General features: G+C 39.3%; 1 protein-coding gene across 1 annotated transcript; it reads right to left on the bottom strand.

Annotated features, from left to right (window-relative positions):
- Window positions 1-477: 477 nt before the first annotated feature.
- Window positions 478-18,407, bottom strand: LOC138064726 (GTP-binding protein Di-Ras2). The gene is made up of 2 exons (XM_068928526.1): window positions 18,264-18,407; window positions 478-4,583 (listed from the first exon to the last, which is right to left on the bottom strand). The coding sequence occupies exon 2, from the start codon at window positions 4,540-4,542 to the stop codon at window positions 3,943-3,945; it is 600 nt and encodes a 199-aa protein (XP_068784627.1). The 5' UTR covers window positions 4,543-4,583; window positions 18,264-18,407; the 3' UTR covers window positions 478-3,942.
- Window positions 18,408-19,715: the final 1,308 nt, after the last annotated feature.

The following is a 19,715-nucleotide window of genomic DNA, read 5'->3' on the forward strand; positions in this document are numbered from 1 at the left end:
AATATTAGTTTGAAACATTCGTGGTATTATTATATACAGTAGTTGCTTGGCTTAGGAAATTCCACAAAAACATCAGTAAGCTAAGACCATGTGCTTAGTAGAAAAGGAGAGGAAGAGCAGCATCCATATAGTAAGTTTCAATTTTTCAACAAGCACAAAGTTCTAATCTGCCATTATTTAAAAGTGAGTAATAAAATATGGGCTCTTGCTTTTTGTGACTGAAAGAAACAATTGTCTAGGTTCTGTGAAGAAGGTAGATTGCTTTGAAATCTTGCTGCAATAAAAAAAAGGTAAAGTTTAGATCAGATAATTCTAATTCTTGGCCCTGCAGGAGTCTCATTTGTACAGCTGCAAACTTTAGGACATTGCATAATATTTATAAATCTATTTCAGTTCAGGGAATTGCTTCATTTGTCACTTTTGAGAAAGATATGTTTAAAATGCTTATGAAATAAATGCAGTACAGGCACTAACAAGGCTTTTTCCAAACTCACATTTGCATTTAAAACTTTATTTTGTATGTTCAGAACATCACTGGAAACATAGAAACTTGTAGGCACAAATGACTTCATATCCAGAGTTTTTGAATAAAGTATTTGCTAATGAAATCGCAACAACACATTTTCATGATAACTATATATCTTAATACTCCATATACACATATAAAAGTCATGCGCTGTGAAGAGTCAATTTGTCCAGATCATGTTCTCCAGGTGCTAAAATTCACTGTAGATGTTACATGTTTTAAATAGGTCTTGTTATTTCTGTACATTTTTAAGAGTTTATTAATTATACTGATATCACATTCCCAAAGAAAACACAAAGTGTAATAAAGCTGTGTATTTTCTTTTTTTACCTAACTGTTTTTTTTTCCTGTATTTAAAAAAAAGTTTGTATAAGTAATAGCAAAACGAATATTTTAAACTAGCTCACACATATGTAAGATATGTAAAATCTAGTAGTATAAACTAGAATGACAATGCAAGGGTATAAAATATGTTCTCTTTCGAGTCTGTGGTCCATGAGTAATATTGCTTCTGTACTGGCCTTGCTTTGATACATGCAAGTCCATGAAATAATTCATGGCTTATTATGTAATAGGAGAGAAATTGCCTGGGAATTGAAGGAAATGGTCCTTAAGCCTAACAGCAGGTGGTTCCTTGTTTTATTTCCACCTTGGCCGCACAGTTACGCCTCACTTGCCATTAGACACAGTCAACTAAAGTCAAGGGCCAAATGCCACGTTTCAGTCATAACCCTTGCGCCCAAGTCATATTCCCTGGATTCTACTTCTGCAAGATTCCTTATCATGTAAATAACCCCATCAGTGAAAGTCGTAGTATGATAAGGATCTCTGCCTTTATACGGCCCTTTTTCTTGGAGTTTCTCTACCATTACTCCATGCAGGCTGCTGGAATGAGCTCTCCTACGTGTGCCGTGCATGGCCTCGGGCACCGCTCCGTTAGCATCGGCTGCGCGCCTCCGCACTGCTGACCTTTGTAAATGACCCCTTATTCCCTAAGTGTGCTCATTCTTTTTATTTTCCAGTTTTGTTACTGGAAGCCAAAACTGTAAAGATGAGAATCTTCAACCGTTTGCTTACAAACAGATTAAATGTACAAACATATACAAAAGTCTTACTAAACATAGTGCTTTTAAATGTGTTGCATCCCTGATCTGAAAGTACTGTTTGATCTCTTGATAGACTGTCAAGAAGAAAATGCGCTCAGCCGTATAAACTATACTAGATTTCTTAATGCGTTTTAAAAAATTATTTACGAATGTGAAGAGGCGAGCTGACCAAACACAGACAGAGCACTGGGCTGGGGCTCAGGGAGTTCTGGTTTTATGTCTGGGTCTGTCACGAGCCTGCTGGGTAACCTCCTTGAGGTTGCTCCACGTTTTGTGCCTCGGTTTCACCTTCTGTAAAGCTAAGATGAGGATTTTTGTAAAGTGCTTTGAGACTTGAGGTGAAAAAGCATTGTGTAAGAGCCAGGAATTTGTTGTTAAGGAAGAGCCTTAGCTTTCTCCATGCTCTCTCCAGTTTTCTATTCCAATACGATGAAGTACACGCACAAAATTCTGTCCTTTCTGAAATCAGGAGGAGTTTGGCGTGTGATTTTAATAACGCCAAAATTTCTCGGGTGAATGACGAAAGTTGTGCTCCTTTCTGAGAGCGCTAGTAGCAATTCTTGCTCAAAGAAACGTACGCTATCATCTTACCTGTGAAACACCTGCACTTCTGTTCAGAAGGTGGAAGGTAAAGAAGCAGTAGCTCTGAGAGCAGCAAGGTAACATTTTTTTGATGCGAATACTGCCTTTAAACAGCGCTTAGAAGACATTTATAATGCAGCAGCATGCATGCTAATAATACTAGTACTTGACTGCATTTCCCCATAGTATGATTTTGACATACACATTTCCCAAAAATATGGTGTTTTGTTTTTCTTATTTCAAAGCAGTTCCTAAGGTGCAAATTGTAGCTTATACAATTTTGATGTGTCCTTTAAAAAATGTATGTGCTTCTTTTATCTTTGATGGTCTTTGTTTTGCTGTTATCTGTAAGATACCTACTGTACTCATTCATATTAGTATTTTAAAAAACTTTGGAGAGAGATCCAGAAAAGCTCACACTGCATACACTTCTTCCCCTTCCAAAGATTTTGAGAAGAGCGGTTTCGCCTGACAAAGTAGTTTGAACCAGTTGTTTCTGTTCTGAACCTTGTATTCCATTGTAACACAGGTCTGACTGCAACTGTTAGTATGCCAAATCCTGTAGTACTCGTCCTAGGAAATCTTCTATTCGAGACTCTTGTGGGCCCTAACTCAAGATGGAGGATTTGGTTCTATAAACAGTCGCAGCAGTTCAAAGCGTAAGTTTGAAGAGTGAATATAAAATCCTTTAGACAATATAAAGGCAATAGATCTAGTAGTGTACTGGATGTTTAGGATGAATGCAAAACCATTCTAATTGAAATATAGTAGTGTAAAGAGACTGTACTTGGCTGATCTGGTAATCTGAATAAAAACTTTATGTACTACACTGACTGCCCTCCAACAGCATTGCCAATTCAATAGACTTTCAGTTCATTCACTAATCACACTGTATCCATCAGCAGTGTTTGAACTGAGCCTTTTCCTTAGGGGCTTTTGTAGGGGACACAGGTAAACATCTGCTCTTCTGAAACGTCTTGGGGCTAGAAGTGCAGGTCGTTCTTGAAGAGACGTGTCCAGAAAAGGAGATGATCTCCAGCTCTCCTAAGGGGGTTGTTTTTCCCCATCCTTCCATTCAAGTGCTGCATCAGACTAGAAAGACATCTCATGCTGTGGGAGGTAGAGAGAATCTCCATTTCTTTTAACTGTGCTACCCCTATACTTCCCTTTAGTGCAAAATAGTCCATTTATTTGGCAGATCCATGATTACCTTTTTTTATTCACACAGCCCCAGCAGTCAGTACTGAAAATTGCACAGAACTCTTTGTCCACAGCGTTCTTAAAGGATATGATAACTTAATCCAGCATGCATTTTTACATTCTAGATTTCTTCATGGGCATTTGTTTGTTTTTCTTCTAAGATTAGGTTATGTAGATACGTTGCCTTCCATTGCAGTTATATGCAAACATAAAGATTACGAAGTTGACGTCCCAAATCTTCCACAGTACGCTAAGGACAGAAATTATTTTCTTCTGTATATTGTAAAATTAGATATCCTGGCCTGTCTTGTTTTTAATGTCCTGATTTTTTTTTCCACAGGTAGCTGGAGCAAATGATGTTTGAATTGTTGACTTTTTAATAGTAACCACAGTAACACATTTTTTCAAATTTTTTTTTAAAACAGATACTAATATATAGGGTCTTGTATGGTTCTCTGTTGTCTATAGGTTTCATACCAGTATTGTCAGACAGATGAGACTGCATGACTGACTCATGGCAGTGTAATTTCACATCACCACACATTTGCCTTTCAGCTTCTCTTTCCTTTTCTGCTGCTTGCTTTTTTTGCCATCTATTTGTAAACTCACAGTCCTGCGTTTCTCTAGGTTTAGCAACTCTTGGAATAACTCTTTCACATTATGGTTCAGCTTGGCAGAGGTCTCCATAAAGGCACACTTCCACTTCTTGGCCATGGCTTCTCCTTCACTGCTCTCCACCTCTCGATTTTGGTTCTCATCATTTTTGTTCCCCACCAGCATTATTGGAATGCTTTCTACATCTCCTTTAATCTGACATATTTGTTCATAGATGGGTTTGAGTTCTTCCAGGGACTGTCGGCTGGTAATTGAGTAAACCAAAATGAAAGCGTGTCCTTTAGAAATAGAAAGACGTTGCATGGCTGGAAATTGATGGCTCCCAGTAGTGTCAGTTATCTGCAAAGTGCATATACTCTTATCACAGCTGATCACCTGCCGATAGGTGTCTTCAATGGTAGGGATGTAGCTCTCTCTGAAAGTGCCTTTCACAAATCTCAAGACCAAAGAACTTTTGCCGACACCTCCAGCCCCAAACACAACAACCCTGTAATCGTTGCTTTGCTCAGGCATTTTTCTTGGCGAGTCTGGTGCTCTCAGCTAGAGGGAAAGATCTAGGAAAGCAAATAACAAAAAAACAAAAACAAAGATATTAATACAGTTTCCTGGGGGGAAATGGACTTTGTGCTAACTTTCCCAATAAGAACAATGAATATGACATAAGTGATGACATCACAGTTGTAATACTTCCAGAAGTGATAGGTTATAGAATGATTTATTTCAACAATTGATTTAGGATTTCCAATCCAGCCTGAGTTGGTAACGAAAGATCATCTTCATTACTTCACACCTTATTTAAAATTAACCTTGTTATTTTAAGCATTCATCCTACTGGGCTAGTGCCCCCAGAATAAAAAGCTGTACCATTCATCAGGGAAACTGGCCCCTCAGCAAGGCCGAGGGCTGAAGAAAGTTTCTAAAATGAATCGTTGTTGAAGCACACTGATAGACACATGTCTGAGACTCAGTTATTCTCAACATGCCGTCTCTTCAACAGCAAGAGAATTTATCTCCAGTGTAACTGGACTACATTTCTTAGTGAAGTGTAAGAGACATCTGTGGATTCTTCAGCAATAGCACTGATAGCTTTGCTAATGTGCTACCAGACCCATGGCTTTGTTTGTAAGTCTCTGGGAGTGTACACCCTACTTTGATGTGTTTTCACACTTTGTTTTCAGTTCAAAGGGTACACTTTGGTAAGCCAAGATTGTTCATGTTCAGTCTGCCTTTTCATTCTAATTTTTATTTTGCAGTACCTGATCTTTGAATGAGACATCCTACATTTTTGAAAAAGGTTGTGCAGGCATCTTCACAAGGTTTTGAAAAAGGCCCATATTATCAAGCTCAGAATAAAAGACAAATGTGCGTATGTGAGTAGTCACAAAACACTGTGAGCCCTGAAGCTTGGAACCCTTTGTCAAAACCGATCTGAAAAACAATAGGACTACAGATGTGGTCATCAATAATAAAAATGATAAAGTTTTATCAGAGTTGCAAGCTATAATTGATTTGGAATTCATTGAGATAAATATGGTGATAAATTTCTCTCACTGTCAGTGGCAGTTCATTACGTACACAGCATGTACCTCTTATGCTTAGTACGATTTAAACAAATAAATGCTAAAATATTTGAACCTTAAAAGGCGAAGAGCATCTAGGATAACCTTATTTTTCAGACCAAAGCTAGACAGAGGATTATATAAATAGTATGTGTTGGACGAACTGCAAAATTTGCTGCACCCATATTTATTCAGAGGAAAAGGAGTGATTTAACGGGGGAGATTGTAAGTGAAATACTGTTCTCTTACCTCACTGCCTTAGGGGCCAGGTGACTGAACTGACTTGTTACAATGTCGCCTGGGTCATAGATAACCCAGAATAACCTGAAGGTTTTCCTTACTGAATAAGGAAGCTGATAACCTTCAAGGTATTTCTGCACTGCAGTTGAAGAAGTGATTGGAGCGTGGGGAAGAATTTTAAGTGACCTTTTGTCTATATGGCCCAGGGAGCAATAGCAGGGATGATGCAAAGGTAAGGAGGTGAGTGAGCCCCCATGACCTTATCCGAGTTGCTGGCCCACACTGAATTTTGTGCTTCTGCATCTTCAATGCTATTGCTGCCTGTGCCAGTTAGATTAAAGCCATGCCTGCCCATGCTTCACTAATGTCTTCATTTTGCTGTTCAAGCATACCCTGATTTTGTTATCCTTCTTGTTCAGGGCATCCTATTCCCTTCTAATTCTTATGTCTGAGTAAGCCAAAAACACGTGTCTTCACATAATGTGTTGGATGAAGGAGTTGTATTTCCTCATCCTCCACACCTTAGGCAAAATAACCAACGCAACTGGGAACGCTAATCCTGAGGCAAAATGAAGAGCCGTCACAGCACTGCCTGCCCAGCCTGGCTTCAGGCAAACAGCAGCTTTGGCCCTTCAATCGCTCCTATGCTGCAGTTACTGTAACTCTCAAAGACCTATTTAAATATAGCAAAGACTGATAAATAAGGGTGTTCATCCTGAGGCACTGCAGTAAAATGATTTCCCCGTGAGAGCAGAATTCAAGGAATGGAAAGAAGAGTAGTCTCCAAAAACACTGGTACATGTGTTTATATGAAGGGGAAGGCCCTCCAAGGAAGAGGGGAAATGGGCAAGGAGTTCCTGCTGTTGAGAAAACAAACAAAATCAAATGTAGCTAGCAAGAAATAAGACTGGAGGAAGCTAGCAGGAAGCTGTTCCTCTGAGAATAAACAGGACTGTAAGCTGCAAATGTGCAAACTGAGAACAGATTTTAGAGTGGTAGGCAAGTGTGGAGAATGCGCTACTGTGAGAATTACGGTTTAATAATTTCTGTGAGCAAGAAGGCAAGAGAGAAAAACATGGCTATTTTACCTCAGAAATAGCTCAAGTGTAAGTTAATTTGCACAATCAGATAATACATATGGGATGACGCCAGAAACTGTTTTTGACTATGAAAATCAGTGAAATAGAGTGGGAGTAAAAAATAAAAAATCTGCTGAGTGCACTCGTGGTGTTTTAAGCTGCGTGTTTTAAAAACGCTTAGAAGTCTCCAAGAAAGCTGGCACATATGCTTGCCCAATAGTTAGAACAAATTGAAATGTGGCACTTAAAGGCTGCATTTAAGTATTAAGCATTTGAAAAGCATCTAAGTGAACCTGAAAATGGCATGGAAATAGTCTTCAAATACATAATAAATTGTTGCAAGGGGGGAGGGTGTATATCTATGGTGGATAAAACAGGAATTGATGGGCTTAAATTGCAGAGCAGAAGATTCACATTAGACATTAGGAAGACTTGCCAGTGGGAAGGATAGCACATAGACTGCTTGTGGAGGTTGAGCAGGCTGTCAGTGGAAATGACCACAGACTCGTAGGATAATACAGGCTGGGAGGGCTCTCAGGAGGTCCCTGGGCCAACCTCCTGCTCAACCCCATGGGTCAGCCATGAGGGCAGACCGGGTTGCTTAGGGCTTAGTCCCATTGGGGCTCCAAAACCTTCAGGGTTTCCCACAGCCACTCTGGGCAACCTACTCCACTGCTTAATTATCCTCGTAGTGATTTTTCCCCTTTATATCAAGTCTGAATTTCTCATTTCAACTTATGCCTGTCATCTCTTGTCCTCCCACCATGCACCACTGGATCCATTTTCTCGATGACTTCCCCATAGGCAGGAGGTCATGGCTACTTTTACAAACTGTATTATTGTAAATTTACCAGCATCCTCTCAAGTGTTAGTTTAAACAAAACTAGTATCCCTTAAACGAAAAGACAAAGCACTTTTTGTAATACTTATCCATCCCCTTTGTTTTTTAATTGTTCCGTTGCAAAATTCAGCAAGTCTTAATGAGTCTCCGTCTAACTGTGTCCACTGACTTAGCTCTACTTTCTGCAGGTACTCTTCTAGCGCGAGGTCTGTGTTGCTGCCAGGGAGCTTCATGAGCAATTTGCTAGGAGTAAGGGCTGCCTCCAGTTGAAACATGACTGCAAAATTTTAATTTAGACTAAATTCTTAACTAGCTGCTTCTGACATGTCAGGTAAAAGAACTGAAGGGTGGTTCTGGCAGGAAGACAAGGTTTAGGGACTGCATCATTTTGTTGTAAGATTGGTCATTTTGTTATTGAATGATAGTAAAAATATACATTTATGAAGTGTTTAAACAAGGTGCCTTGCATTACTGATTATGCACTTGATATTTCAAACTCTTAATGTTCTTTGAGTAACTAATTATGTGTGGGTGCATTAGCAGTTACAAAATCAGCATCACTGATCTTGTATTTAGCCCATGGGTCTTCATAGCTATCTTCATCGTCTATAATCAGTTTCTTGGTCTAATCTGTCTATCTACTGTATCCGCAACTTGCCTGTCATGTTTGTATTGGAGCACTGAATAATGTATTTGTTCCTTTTTGCTGCAAAAAGGGATAGGGAAGCTGAATTTGTGCATATTAAATACTTTTGAAGTTTTCTGAAAATGAATTTACTTGAATACTTACCCCTAGGGTAATGTGAGACTAGATTATCATATGGGCCTGCTGTGCTGGTATACTCTCCTCTCCCCTGTACTTGAAAGTAGGTAAGAGAACGATGCTTACTCTCCAGTCCTTCTACTGTTTTGGTTTTGCTACAGAAGATTTTCACCATATTTATATTGCCAGTCTTCCATGAAATGTCACAGGTTGCAAATTTCTTTGAAAATGGTTTGGCTAAATGGTATCTTTTAGGGTAACAATGGTTTTGTAAAACAACCTGATACTACATTTATTATCTGGAGTCAGCAGCTTTTATTATGTCGTCTTCGCTGATCCAGTTCTTGAGTTTTGATGACATCTGACTCAGATGTCAGTCTGATAGGCAATACAGCAATTGTCAGATGCTGTGTATTAATTTCCTGAAAGCTCATTTTCTTTGGGTAAAATCCTCTCATGTCAGTCACTTTTTTTATATATATTTAAGGAGATGTCTCTTTGTATTCTCATTGCTATGATGAAAATCTAATAAAGTATGTGGAATATGTTTATTTTAAAAGCTTGCATCAATTTAAAATAACAACCCATCAGGCTATCCAGTGATGACACCACTATGTAATGACACATGGTGTGAGGTGGATGATAATGGAAAATCTAGTCGTAGACGAGATGAACCTCAGAACGGTTGCGAGGCTGCTAGCCATTTCACCATATCAAAGATGAAAGAGGTGCACATTATTTATAAACAAGAGGGAAAGAGAGCTCTGCAAGGAATTTTTACTTGTCCAATGTTTATATATAAATAACTAGGCATTCGGGGGGGGGGGGGGTATTTTCACCTTACCTGCCAATGAACGTGGATTTAAAGTAAAGAAAGTATATTTTTCTATTTCTAATGTTTCTATCTTTTACTACAAGGCTCTCTTTTTCTTTTTTTCTGTCTTCCCTTTCCTCTTCCCCTTCCCCTTCTCTTTCCTCTTTTTTCTCTTTTCTCTCTTTTCTCATCAGCTGAAAATTTAACATTTGAAGAGGTAACAGTTAAAACAGCTTTTTCTGTTCTAGTGCATGTTGAAAGCACTTTTTTTGGTTTTAATTCTGATGGTGAACAAAATGTTCATTCAAAGCCTGCTCCTTGATTTTTAGCTAGTGAAAAATTGTGATTTCTTTACTCCAGGAACATTGCAGCACTTTTGATTTACATCATCGCAGGCTTTCATGCAGGTGGTGTTCTTGCCATTTTGTAGCAGGGAAGATCTGCACACTGTTAATGCCTGTGTAGTTGAGATCTGAGCAAAGCCTTAGCCAGAAATAAATATCAATTCAAAATACCTCCTCTTTTCGTATTGCACACTTACATAAAATAGAAGGGCAACTGGCCCAGTCACATCAACTTGAGGAGCCATGCACAGACTGACAGCACTAATGAGGGTAATTAAAATTATATGATGTACTCAGAGCAAAACTGCTGCCTGAATTTGCTTTGCCATATCAAAGTTGCAGTTTATAAGTTATTACAACATCTTTCCTTGTTTTCAAAATGTTTATCTATACATTAGTGACTTTCTTGTGTTTGAATTTGTGTCTAATGCTTTTCACACAGAATCACACAGAATGGTTGAGGTTGGAAGGGACCTCTGGAGATCATCTAGTCCAACCCTCCTGCTCAAGCAGGGTCCTCTAGAGCATATTTCCCAGGATCGATCCAGGCAGGTTTTGAATATCTCCAGGGAAGGAGACTCCACTACCTCTCTGAGCAACCTGTTCCAGCGCTCAGTCACCCTCACGGTCAAGAAGTTTCTCCTCACGTTCAGATGGAACTTCCTGTGTTTCAGTTTATGTCCGTTGTCTCTTGTCCTGTCACTGGGCACCACAGAGAAGAGCCTGGCCCCATTCTCTCGACCCCCACCCTTCAGATACTTGTAGACATTGATGAGACTGCCTCTCAGTCTTCTCTTCCCCAGACTGAACAGGCCCAGCTCTCGCAGCCTTTCTTCATAGGAGAGATGCTCCAGTCCCCTCATCATCTTTGTAGCCCTCCGCTGGACTCTCTCCAGTAGTGCCATGTTGTTAGATGTTTTGTTAGATATTAGACAAAGACTATTGGATAACAGATATTAAGATAAGTATTATTTATTCATAGTTTTTACAAATTTTCCGATAACTTTATGAGACAAAAGTCCTCCATAAAAAAGAAAGGAAGTCTTGAAATGCAAAAAATGCCTTTCACAAAATAGTGTGATGTGAGACTCAAAGATTTTGACTGATTGCATTTTTGCCAAGGTGTTTATTCATGGCCAGAGATCACTAAGCCATTAGACCTGAGATTTCTCTGAGTTTTCTCGTAGTCTCCAGCACGATATGAAGAAAGTATCTTCCAGAAATCTGGCTTCATTGCTAACAGATTTACTTTGCCTACAGCTGTTCCACCTAATGATAACTCTCTGAGAAGCATCTCTCTGCTTTAGGAAAGGTGATTACTCTGATGATGTTGAAATGCTGACAATTAGTTAAATTAGTTGCTTCCAGAAACTTCTGGGACTCCAGCAACAGTTTTGTTGTTGTTTCATAAAAAAAGCTTGATTTTTGAATCAGTCTATGAGCTCATGACAGGGGTCTCGCCAAGCCCATCATTTATATAATGAGTCACCGAATCCTGCCCAGTTTTAACATTCATCTCAGCTAACACCAGAGGATGTCAAAGAATGATGTTTAAGAATAATCGGCATATTGCATGATCAGCAAAGATTAAATCTACTTCAAGGTTTTCAGCACTGAATGGGCAAGATTTAGCTTACTGGTATACCAAAGGAAAGCTCAGTTGGTGTCATATAAAGTACTGCTATTTTAAGAATGAAAATAGGTTCAGCTTATACGGCCTGCACATCCCAGTTCAGCCTTAAGAAAATGCTTGAGTTGAGTACGTTCTTTTTCTCTTAACTTAATTTATACTTAATTGGGGTCTGATTGAACATTGTTTCTGAAGTCTGAATGTATAGCATTCATATAGTAAAAGAGCTGTTGACAGTGAAAGAAAGATGATAAAAATCAGGGATTTTTGCAGGCCAATGAGGAAGCCACAATTAGAAATGCTGTGGCAACCAAACAGCATTCAACTGTTGGACACTGAAAACAGCTTAATTAAGATCTTTGGGGCAGTTATCAAGTGTGGTCAACAAAAGAACAGGCTGAACAGCGGCTTTTAGACTCCAAGAGTCTTCTTTTCAGAGTCAATGCAAAAACTAGGTGTCATGATAGGCCGTGGCAGGCAATGACAGAAAGTTGCTCTCAACTCTAGTTTGAGGGAAAAGCAAAGCCAACTCAATAAGAACATTTAACAGAAGGAAGCAGACTGGCCTGTGTTACAGAGAAAATGGCATCTTCTGTGGAAACAAAAACAGTGGTGTGTCCTAAACACCATTTTTTAACTGACACAATGTTTTTGTGGTAATACTTGCTTGCTCTCACTTCTGACAGGCAGAGGCCCAATCAGACATTTTTCTTTCTACTGCACATATTCATCAAAAGCGCAAATTCAAATTACTAATTCAATTCCTTTCAGTTGAAACAGATTCAATTTTAGAGCGAGATTCTCTCCCACATTTGAATTACTTGAATTTGAATGGAAAATTCATTGTTTTGAATTTGCTAAGTGAAACAAAAGCAGTGCTCAATCTGAGCAAAGCTGGATAGGGCTGAGACAGAGCAGAACAGCAGTGAACAATGTGCGCAGAGAATTTGGACGGGGTGATTGCAACGTTTGCTTTTAAGTATCTATAAAAAAGAAAAAAAGGGAAAAAAAAGAAAAATTCCTCCATTTTTTCAGTGTTAGCTAGAGTCACAGTTTTTTTTGCATTTTGGGCCAGATTCTCCACTATATTACAGATATTACTGTATGCCACACTGCCTATGCAGTCTAGATATTAAGCCAGGATATCTGGTTTAAAAAGTTTTGTTTCAGAAAGGTTCTCTGCAAATCTTTTACAGATTCTCTTCACGCTGCTTCCATAATATAGAAGAAGAGTGGAAAGGAAGCCAGTCTTTCAGAATAATTTATCACAGTTTTGTTCTGTATTTACAGAAGTAGAATATTGTCTTAAGGACATCTATCTTAAAGACAAATATGTATTTAAAGCATGCAGAATCCAGGCCCTATGCTATTCTCTAGTTACAGATGTTGTGCTCTCATTTAGCAAAGAAATAGCCATATTTTCAACATGCTGGTGTTGAAGATCTCATTTCCCAAAATAATGCCTTTTCAAAATTGTTTGAACCTCTATAAAATGTCATAGTAGTTGTTTTCCCTTGGTAAAACAGAAAAATCCAAACACATAGTTGTCATAGTCCCTTGACTAGTAATAGTAAGCTAGTCTTGACTAGCTCATGGGCTAATATAAGACCATTAGAGATTGTGGCAGAATCAGTTTCTGCAGGCAATAAAGAAGTGGAAGTAGAAAGGGAGGAGAATGAGATGAGTTGTCCAAAGAGGATACTACTACTCATGAGTAGTTAGGTATTCCTAAGTTTACACAGAGAGAGAAAAATGTCAAGGTAACAGCACTGTATTCAACTTTCTTATAGGAGTATTTTTTGTCATGGGAGCTTTTTCTTTTTGGGGGTGAGGGGGGGATTTAATCCCTGCTATAACAGGCCAAATATTGTAGTAGCTGCTCAGTTTTCAGTGGATTTCCTTTACTTGAGCAAAGACTGAAAGACTGAAAGATCAACTTTCAGTCTTATATTTCAAACACCTTTCAACATGTAGAACATTGTGCTATGAGGTAGAGCAGTTAACTACAGTAGGGAAATTAACTGAAATTTTTCACTTGTATAAATATTTGCAGGATCAGAGATTCAGTCTGACCTTCAGCCACTCTATTTTGAACAAAATAATATTCCTTTTAGCAATTAACTACCATCTTACACTCTTGTGAGCTTCTGCTTTTCCAGGTGTCCAGTAGCCAAAAAATGTGACTTTTTATTCTGCATCTTATGGAAAGAAGTGTGGTTCTTCAATTTTTCTGAATAGAAAAAGTTATAAACACACAAAGCACTAAACAAGCCCCCAAAATGAAAAGCAAAATTTCTCAAATAATCATTTTGCTCTAGAAGCTTTGGATGTTAAATGGCATATATTGTGAGGGTCGTGATAGAAGTCCCAGCACAGGCAACGCCTGACTTCCATAGAAATGTGTATATTTACACAGAAGAGTGATGTGTCCATGTAAGACTGCTTTCCATTCAGCAGAGGAAAAAGTGCAAAGACTAGTCACCCTTTTGCCTTTCCTCTGTAGTCCTCTGTTGCTTAGTTTTAATTTGGAGCCATTTGCCCAAGTGTCCTACAGAAGCAGAATCATCAAAGATTAAGGGCTGCTGACTTATGCATATCCATAGCCTATAGCTCCCTTTCCTTGCCAGGCATGTAGTGATTGCTGTCTTGGCCATTGGGACACAGACAGATACTCTTACACAGCCCAAATAATACTCCTATTCAAAACAATATGGCTCAGGTCTGAGTGAGAATATTGCTGTTTGTCTTGCTGTCCTAACTTCACATGGCAAGTCTTCCAAAAAGCCTACCAGCCAATGCAATAAATTTTGCAAGTTTTTCTTAGGCAGCAACTTGTGAATAGGTTAATGCAGTGCTTTTCAGGAGCCAGAAGGATCCTTGGGAAGTGATTAAGTAGTGCAGTCCCATTGTCAATACACTCCCAGGCATGAGGAAGAAGTCTGTGATTCTGCTGAAAATTGTCTGCACGTCATAGAGGGTTGAAAATCAGTGATTAAAGTGTAACTGTGGGGTATGATCCAGCAATGACAGATTTCTGACAGGAGTTTCCAAATATTGACAAGAAGCTGTATGCTGTCTGTGATGCACGATTTATCATAAACTGAATTTTTTGGAAATTTTATTTATTCTTCCTGCTACACTAAAATGTATTTTCTTTAAAAATTAGTTTTCAAATCTATCTCTCTAATGCCAACACTTTCAGAAAACTGAACACTTTCTTTACTGAAGTTTGGTTTTACTTGTAAAAAGAAAAGAAATTTCATTTTCATAACTACCCCAGCTTTAACTAGTTGCTATTCTGAATTAAGAATGATAGGTATAGCCTTAATGGTAGTTTGTTCTCAATTCATGTTTATTTTCTTTATAGCACTAGAAAAGTTAGAAATACTTTCTCAGTACCACATCAACATTTTAATGTTTGTTTGAAGGAATTTTTGAATGTTGGATTGAAGGCAAATTTGTTTAGTTGGGCTTACAGCAGTGTTTGAGCTATTGCTCAACTATATGGTAGCAAATATTTGATTATTGAAATTACTGACTTTTTCAGAAGAAAAGCTGTTACGCTAGATCTTTAAGGAAGAACATAAGAAAAAATAAAAGAAGGTAGCTCTCCTTGTGGGAGCTTCATACTGCTTTTAAGTCAGCGCTACTGGAACATTTCGGGAAGGAACCTTCTGCAGCCCAGAAATGGATTTGCTCTTTTCATACCACTTCGCTACATATCCATTTGAAACAGGGAAGTTAAAAGACTGTCACGACTTCATTGCCGCCTATTCAGATTCAACCAAAGTCCATTCCATCACTTGCAGTCAGTGTGAGGGGGATTGTATTTCGCTGCTATACCATCCAGCAGCCCTACACAGTCAAATAAATCAGAGACGGATTTGCATCGCAGATACACAAATCTGACCTTCACCTCAGCTCTATTTGCTTCTGAGGAGGTGCTACTGACTTTGGTGTGAAGGGGAAAGTGTGTTTGTCACAGCCTTGACACCCTTTTTCTCTACCATTTGAAGTTTTGCTCATCTTGCTTTCACATTCAGTTTGAGAATTACCTAGTAATTACGGTTGTTGGTTTTTTTTTTTTTTACTAAAAGGCAAATAAGAGGCATGCTTAATTTCAATCCATACATCCAGTTCTATTGTCACTTGGTGGGTTTTATTCACTGCCTTTGCGGCATTAAGCTAATTTAGAGCGCCTTTTGTAACAATAGGAAGTGCAGTAGAAGCAGGTCTTTGCTCATACTGAAAGACCTTTATTTGGGCTGAAGCTAAAAAAGAGCCAACAGAATACATTTTCCAATATGATTTTTTCTGGTGCCCTTAAATAAATAGTTCATTTAAGAGGGAGAAAATGAATATTTCTAATATTATGTATTCATATTTCACAAAATTGCTATTTTTCTTCTGGTATGTAATACTGATACTTGCTCAAGGCCTAGTAGCAAGAAGTATTAGGAGGAAAAAAAATAAGGAAGATTTCATACCAGACTACGTACTGAACAGTACTGGTACCACTGGTTCCACAGTAAATTTCCATTTAAAGTATACAAATGGCCTGATATTCACATGCAGCCTGGGAGCTAAAAGATCCAAATGCAGCTTATTACATACTACAAAATACTGGGGTAAATTGCAAATTAAAAGCAATTCAGTGTGGTGGTGTCCTCTTGAATAACAATGACAAAAAAGTAGAGTTTGATTAAAAAGAGAAAGTAGAGGAAAAGGGAATACAGAGTTGAAAGTCACCATTCTGTGAGATAATCCTTGAACTAAAATACTTTTTATAGCCATTTGTTAAGGTAAGCTAAGGCTGGCAAATAGTACACCATCCATCACAATGAAAGTATGGGTCTCTGCCTTTTCACCCACCATGGTGGCATCTTTACGTGGGTAAATGTGTTGGTTAGCGCAAAATCAAAGTACCAGGTGAACCTCAAAGAAAACTAGAACCACCATTAGTAACAGCTTTAGTAACAGCAATATCAATTTATATCTGATCCACTATTTTTTCTGGTATTGCAGAGATTGCAGAGCTGATGGAATATGGTGTAATGTGTAATACGAGCTTGACCACTAGACCAGTATGTAGCCATGCCACTATACGCTGATTGTTGTCCAAAGGTTAAGAACAGCTCTGCTCTGCACTCTGAGAGAGGGATATTATTCAGCCTTAGGACCATCAAGGCTCACGTTTTTGCTGTAGGGCCACTGTGGTGCAAGCAGAAGTGCAGCACAATCTAGAAGAGAAATATGCTTGTGTTTGGCATTGATGTGGGTAGCATGAACAACTTTGTTACCAAAGACCTTGACCCATTTGCAGAGAGACCTTTCGATAAAGGCAACTCCCAATGAATAGTAAGGAGAATAGGAATTTAGCACTGAAAGAGACCTTCTGGATTATCAAATCCAATCCTTTACCATTGCAGGCAACCATTTAATGTAATCGCTTCCATAAATGAATCAAGTTCCAGCTGAAAAACATTTAGAGTCTTTTGTTTCTGATATTTCACTGAGAAGGTAATTCCAGAGCTTTGCTGCTGTAGTGGTTTGAAACCTTCTGGTCTAAATGTGTGCACAACCAGTTTCTACCCACTCATTCTTCTCTTTGCACAGGAAGGAAGATAAATAGCTGTACACTGCAATCATTCCCCCAGACTTTTGGTTCCATGGGGCCATTGATTTGCAACTGTGTATTTGAACCTGTTCCATGTTTGGACAGTCCTTCATGCAACTGCCTGTCAAGTGAGGTGCACACTGTGAGAGGGAGCATGAAACCTGGAGGAAGACCATGTCTCACAGCCTGAGGGATGGCACAGATACCATTCCACAAGAGTCGGGCACTACTGAGTGTAGTAAGTACAGCTGGAGCCTGTGGGGTGGGGGAGCAGCTCCCGAAACTCGAGTGGAGTCCATTAGTCAGAAAAGAAAAGATTAAAAAAAAGAGTGCCCAAAAACAAAACCCAAGCCATCTGATCCAGAATTAAAAATCATGGGATCTGCAAACATTCTAGACACAATCAACTAAACCCTAGCAAATGTGTAACAACAATAAATTGTAAACGCTTCATTTTACTGGAGGGGTATATGTATGCAGACATGACATACCTATACATGTGTGCATTTATAAATAGGCATATATACATGAATATGTATTCATGTATAATAAGGCACTCATAGAAACAATACATTTAGAAAATACTTTCACAAAAATACATCCAATCTTGTGGCTCCATTCTGAGCTCACAGGGCTGTGACTGAGTGCTGCAGCATATAGAACATCCCACCTTTTGCAGAGAACATAGCAAGAGAGGAAGTCTTATCAACTCTGAATTCATGTCACTTGCAGATACTTGAGAATGGCCCTTCATGATTTATTTTCCTTTATTTCAGTGAGTGGCACAAGCTACTGACTAAATAGAATATTGTCAGCCTGTGAGTGGAATCCGGCAAAGTTGTGTTTGTTTCAGAGAAAGAAAGCCCTGGCGTTATTTTATTGAAACTCAACATTTTTTTAGTCTTTCATCACCTGAGGTTGAATGTAGCTTTCATTTAAAAAACTGCAACCTCTCCTTAAACCACTGCAGTGGCAGTGGTACAAATTAGGGCAAAATTCAGCACATGAGGTTTTAATGCAAGACAGTTTAAAAAAAAAGAAAGAAAAGAAAAGGTTATGAAGCCCTTACTAGCATACTGAAAAATAATGTTGTTTAGCTGGTCAGTATGGACCAGCCTCTGGCTTCCTTTCCAGCCCCAGCTTATAACACGCTGTGTTCTCTACGTGAGATATACAGTCAGATCAAATCTTGCAGTCATAACTCGTGCAAAACTCTATTGACTTTAGTGGAAATTTTGCCTGAGCGACGACTGTGGATTTTGACCAAAGGAAATAAAGACCTCTAGTATCAATGCAATGCTAGGTTTATTATGAGAGCCTCTGCAGAAAAAAAATGATTGAAATTACCTGTGAAGGAACAGAAGGCTCCAAATGCTCTTCAGTTTCTGCCTGTCATCGCACCAGCTGTTCACCCTCTCTGCTGTGGGCTTTCTCCACCAGAAAGGTGTCCGTGCCTTAATCAAGGGGCTGTAGCTCCGTCGTCTGCCTCTTTCTCTCACGCTCTGTGGTTGCTGCTGTCGGATGTGCGTGCGCTCTGTGGCTCGCGCTCTTGCTGCTCTGCTCCTCTCCCGCTTTCTCTCCGAGTGCCTGGGCCGTGGTTAATGCTTTTGTTGGCTTGGTTGCAGCCTCTCGCTTGCTTTCTGCTTTTACGGATGGACTGACTCCAGCCTCTGCTGGTGCTACTGCCTAAATGGCGACTGCAAAGCTCATCTAAGCTTTTAACTGCCACCTACTGAATAATTGTGGAATATATGTATACATATATATATATAGGCTGTAATTTTCTGGCTATCTCACCAAGGGTAGTGGATTTTTACAGTTAATCTTTAAGTCCTGCAAATATTTAGTAGTCTGTCATTTAAAGCTGTAGTTTACATTAATCTATGCCCGTGTATCTCCTTTTCTTTCAGCAGCTGAATTTGGAACAAACCTGTTTTTTTAACTTTAAAAAGCATACCAAGCCCATGGTTAGGCTAATACCCGGGGGCATAAACCAGCATAGTCCCATTCAAGTCAACAGAGCTGTGCTGATTTACAGTAGCTGAGAAATTGGCCCCTCAGGTCTAATATTTATTTGCAAAAATACAGTAGAAATCAAGTACTAAAAACAAGGCATAAAATGATGCATCTGATGCAGCCCCTCAAAATTTCACTCACCTGAAGCACATGAGATACTTTTCCCTGTTTTTTTTAGACAGCAAAGTAAAATAGCTTTCTTGGGTTTTATGGGCAAACATAAAGTAAGCAAGTATACCCATCTTCAGTGGCAATTTTTTTGAGAGCTGTGAAAATCCGAAGCAAAGAGCTAATGTCTCCTTCAGGTGTCTATGTTTAAAGCAACTCCTAGAAACACCCAGAAAGGCTTTCCCTTGCTAGACTTCTAGCGGGGTCCACCTGGGGATGTTAGCGTTCCCACCGCAAGAGAGGAGTTTATGTGCGGGATCTCGCTCTGCATCTCCAAGGTAGGTGAGGGGGGACGATCCCTTCATCACCCAGGAGCAGAGGTCTGTAGGACGTAGCAGGTCTTTAGGCTTGCAACCCGTAGCTGAGTCGAGTCGTGAAATAACTCACCTCCGTGCTGCATCCTGCCGCAGTGTGAGCTGGGGAAGGGTACGGCTCGGCGGAGGGCAAGGGGTATCCCGGCAAAGCGCCCGGGGAGAGCACTCAGCTCTTAGGCCTGCTGTGATTGCTGAGAGAGACGAGGGTCAAGCAGTCAGCTCGTGGTGGCTAATAGGATTTGTTAAATGCCACTCTCCGTAAAGGTTGGCTTTGTTTTGCTGGTCTTTACAGGACATTCAG

The sequence above is a fragment of the Struthio camelus genome, chromosome Z (assembly GCF_040807025.1).
Source record: "Struthio camelus isolate bStrCam1 chromosome Z, bStrCam1.hap1, whole genome shotgun sequence".
In the NCBI taxonomy this organism is placed as follows: domain Eukaryota; kingdom Metazoa; phylum Chordata; class Aves; order Struthioniformes; family Struthionidae; genus Struthio; species Struthio camelus.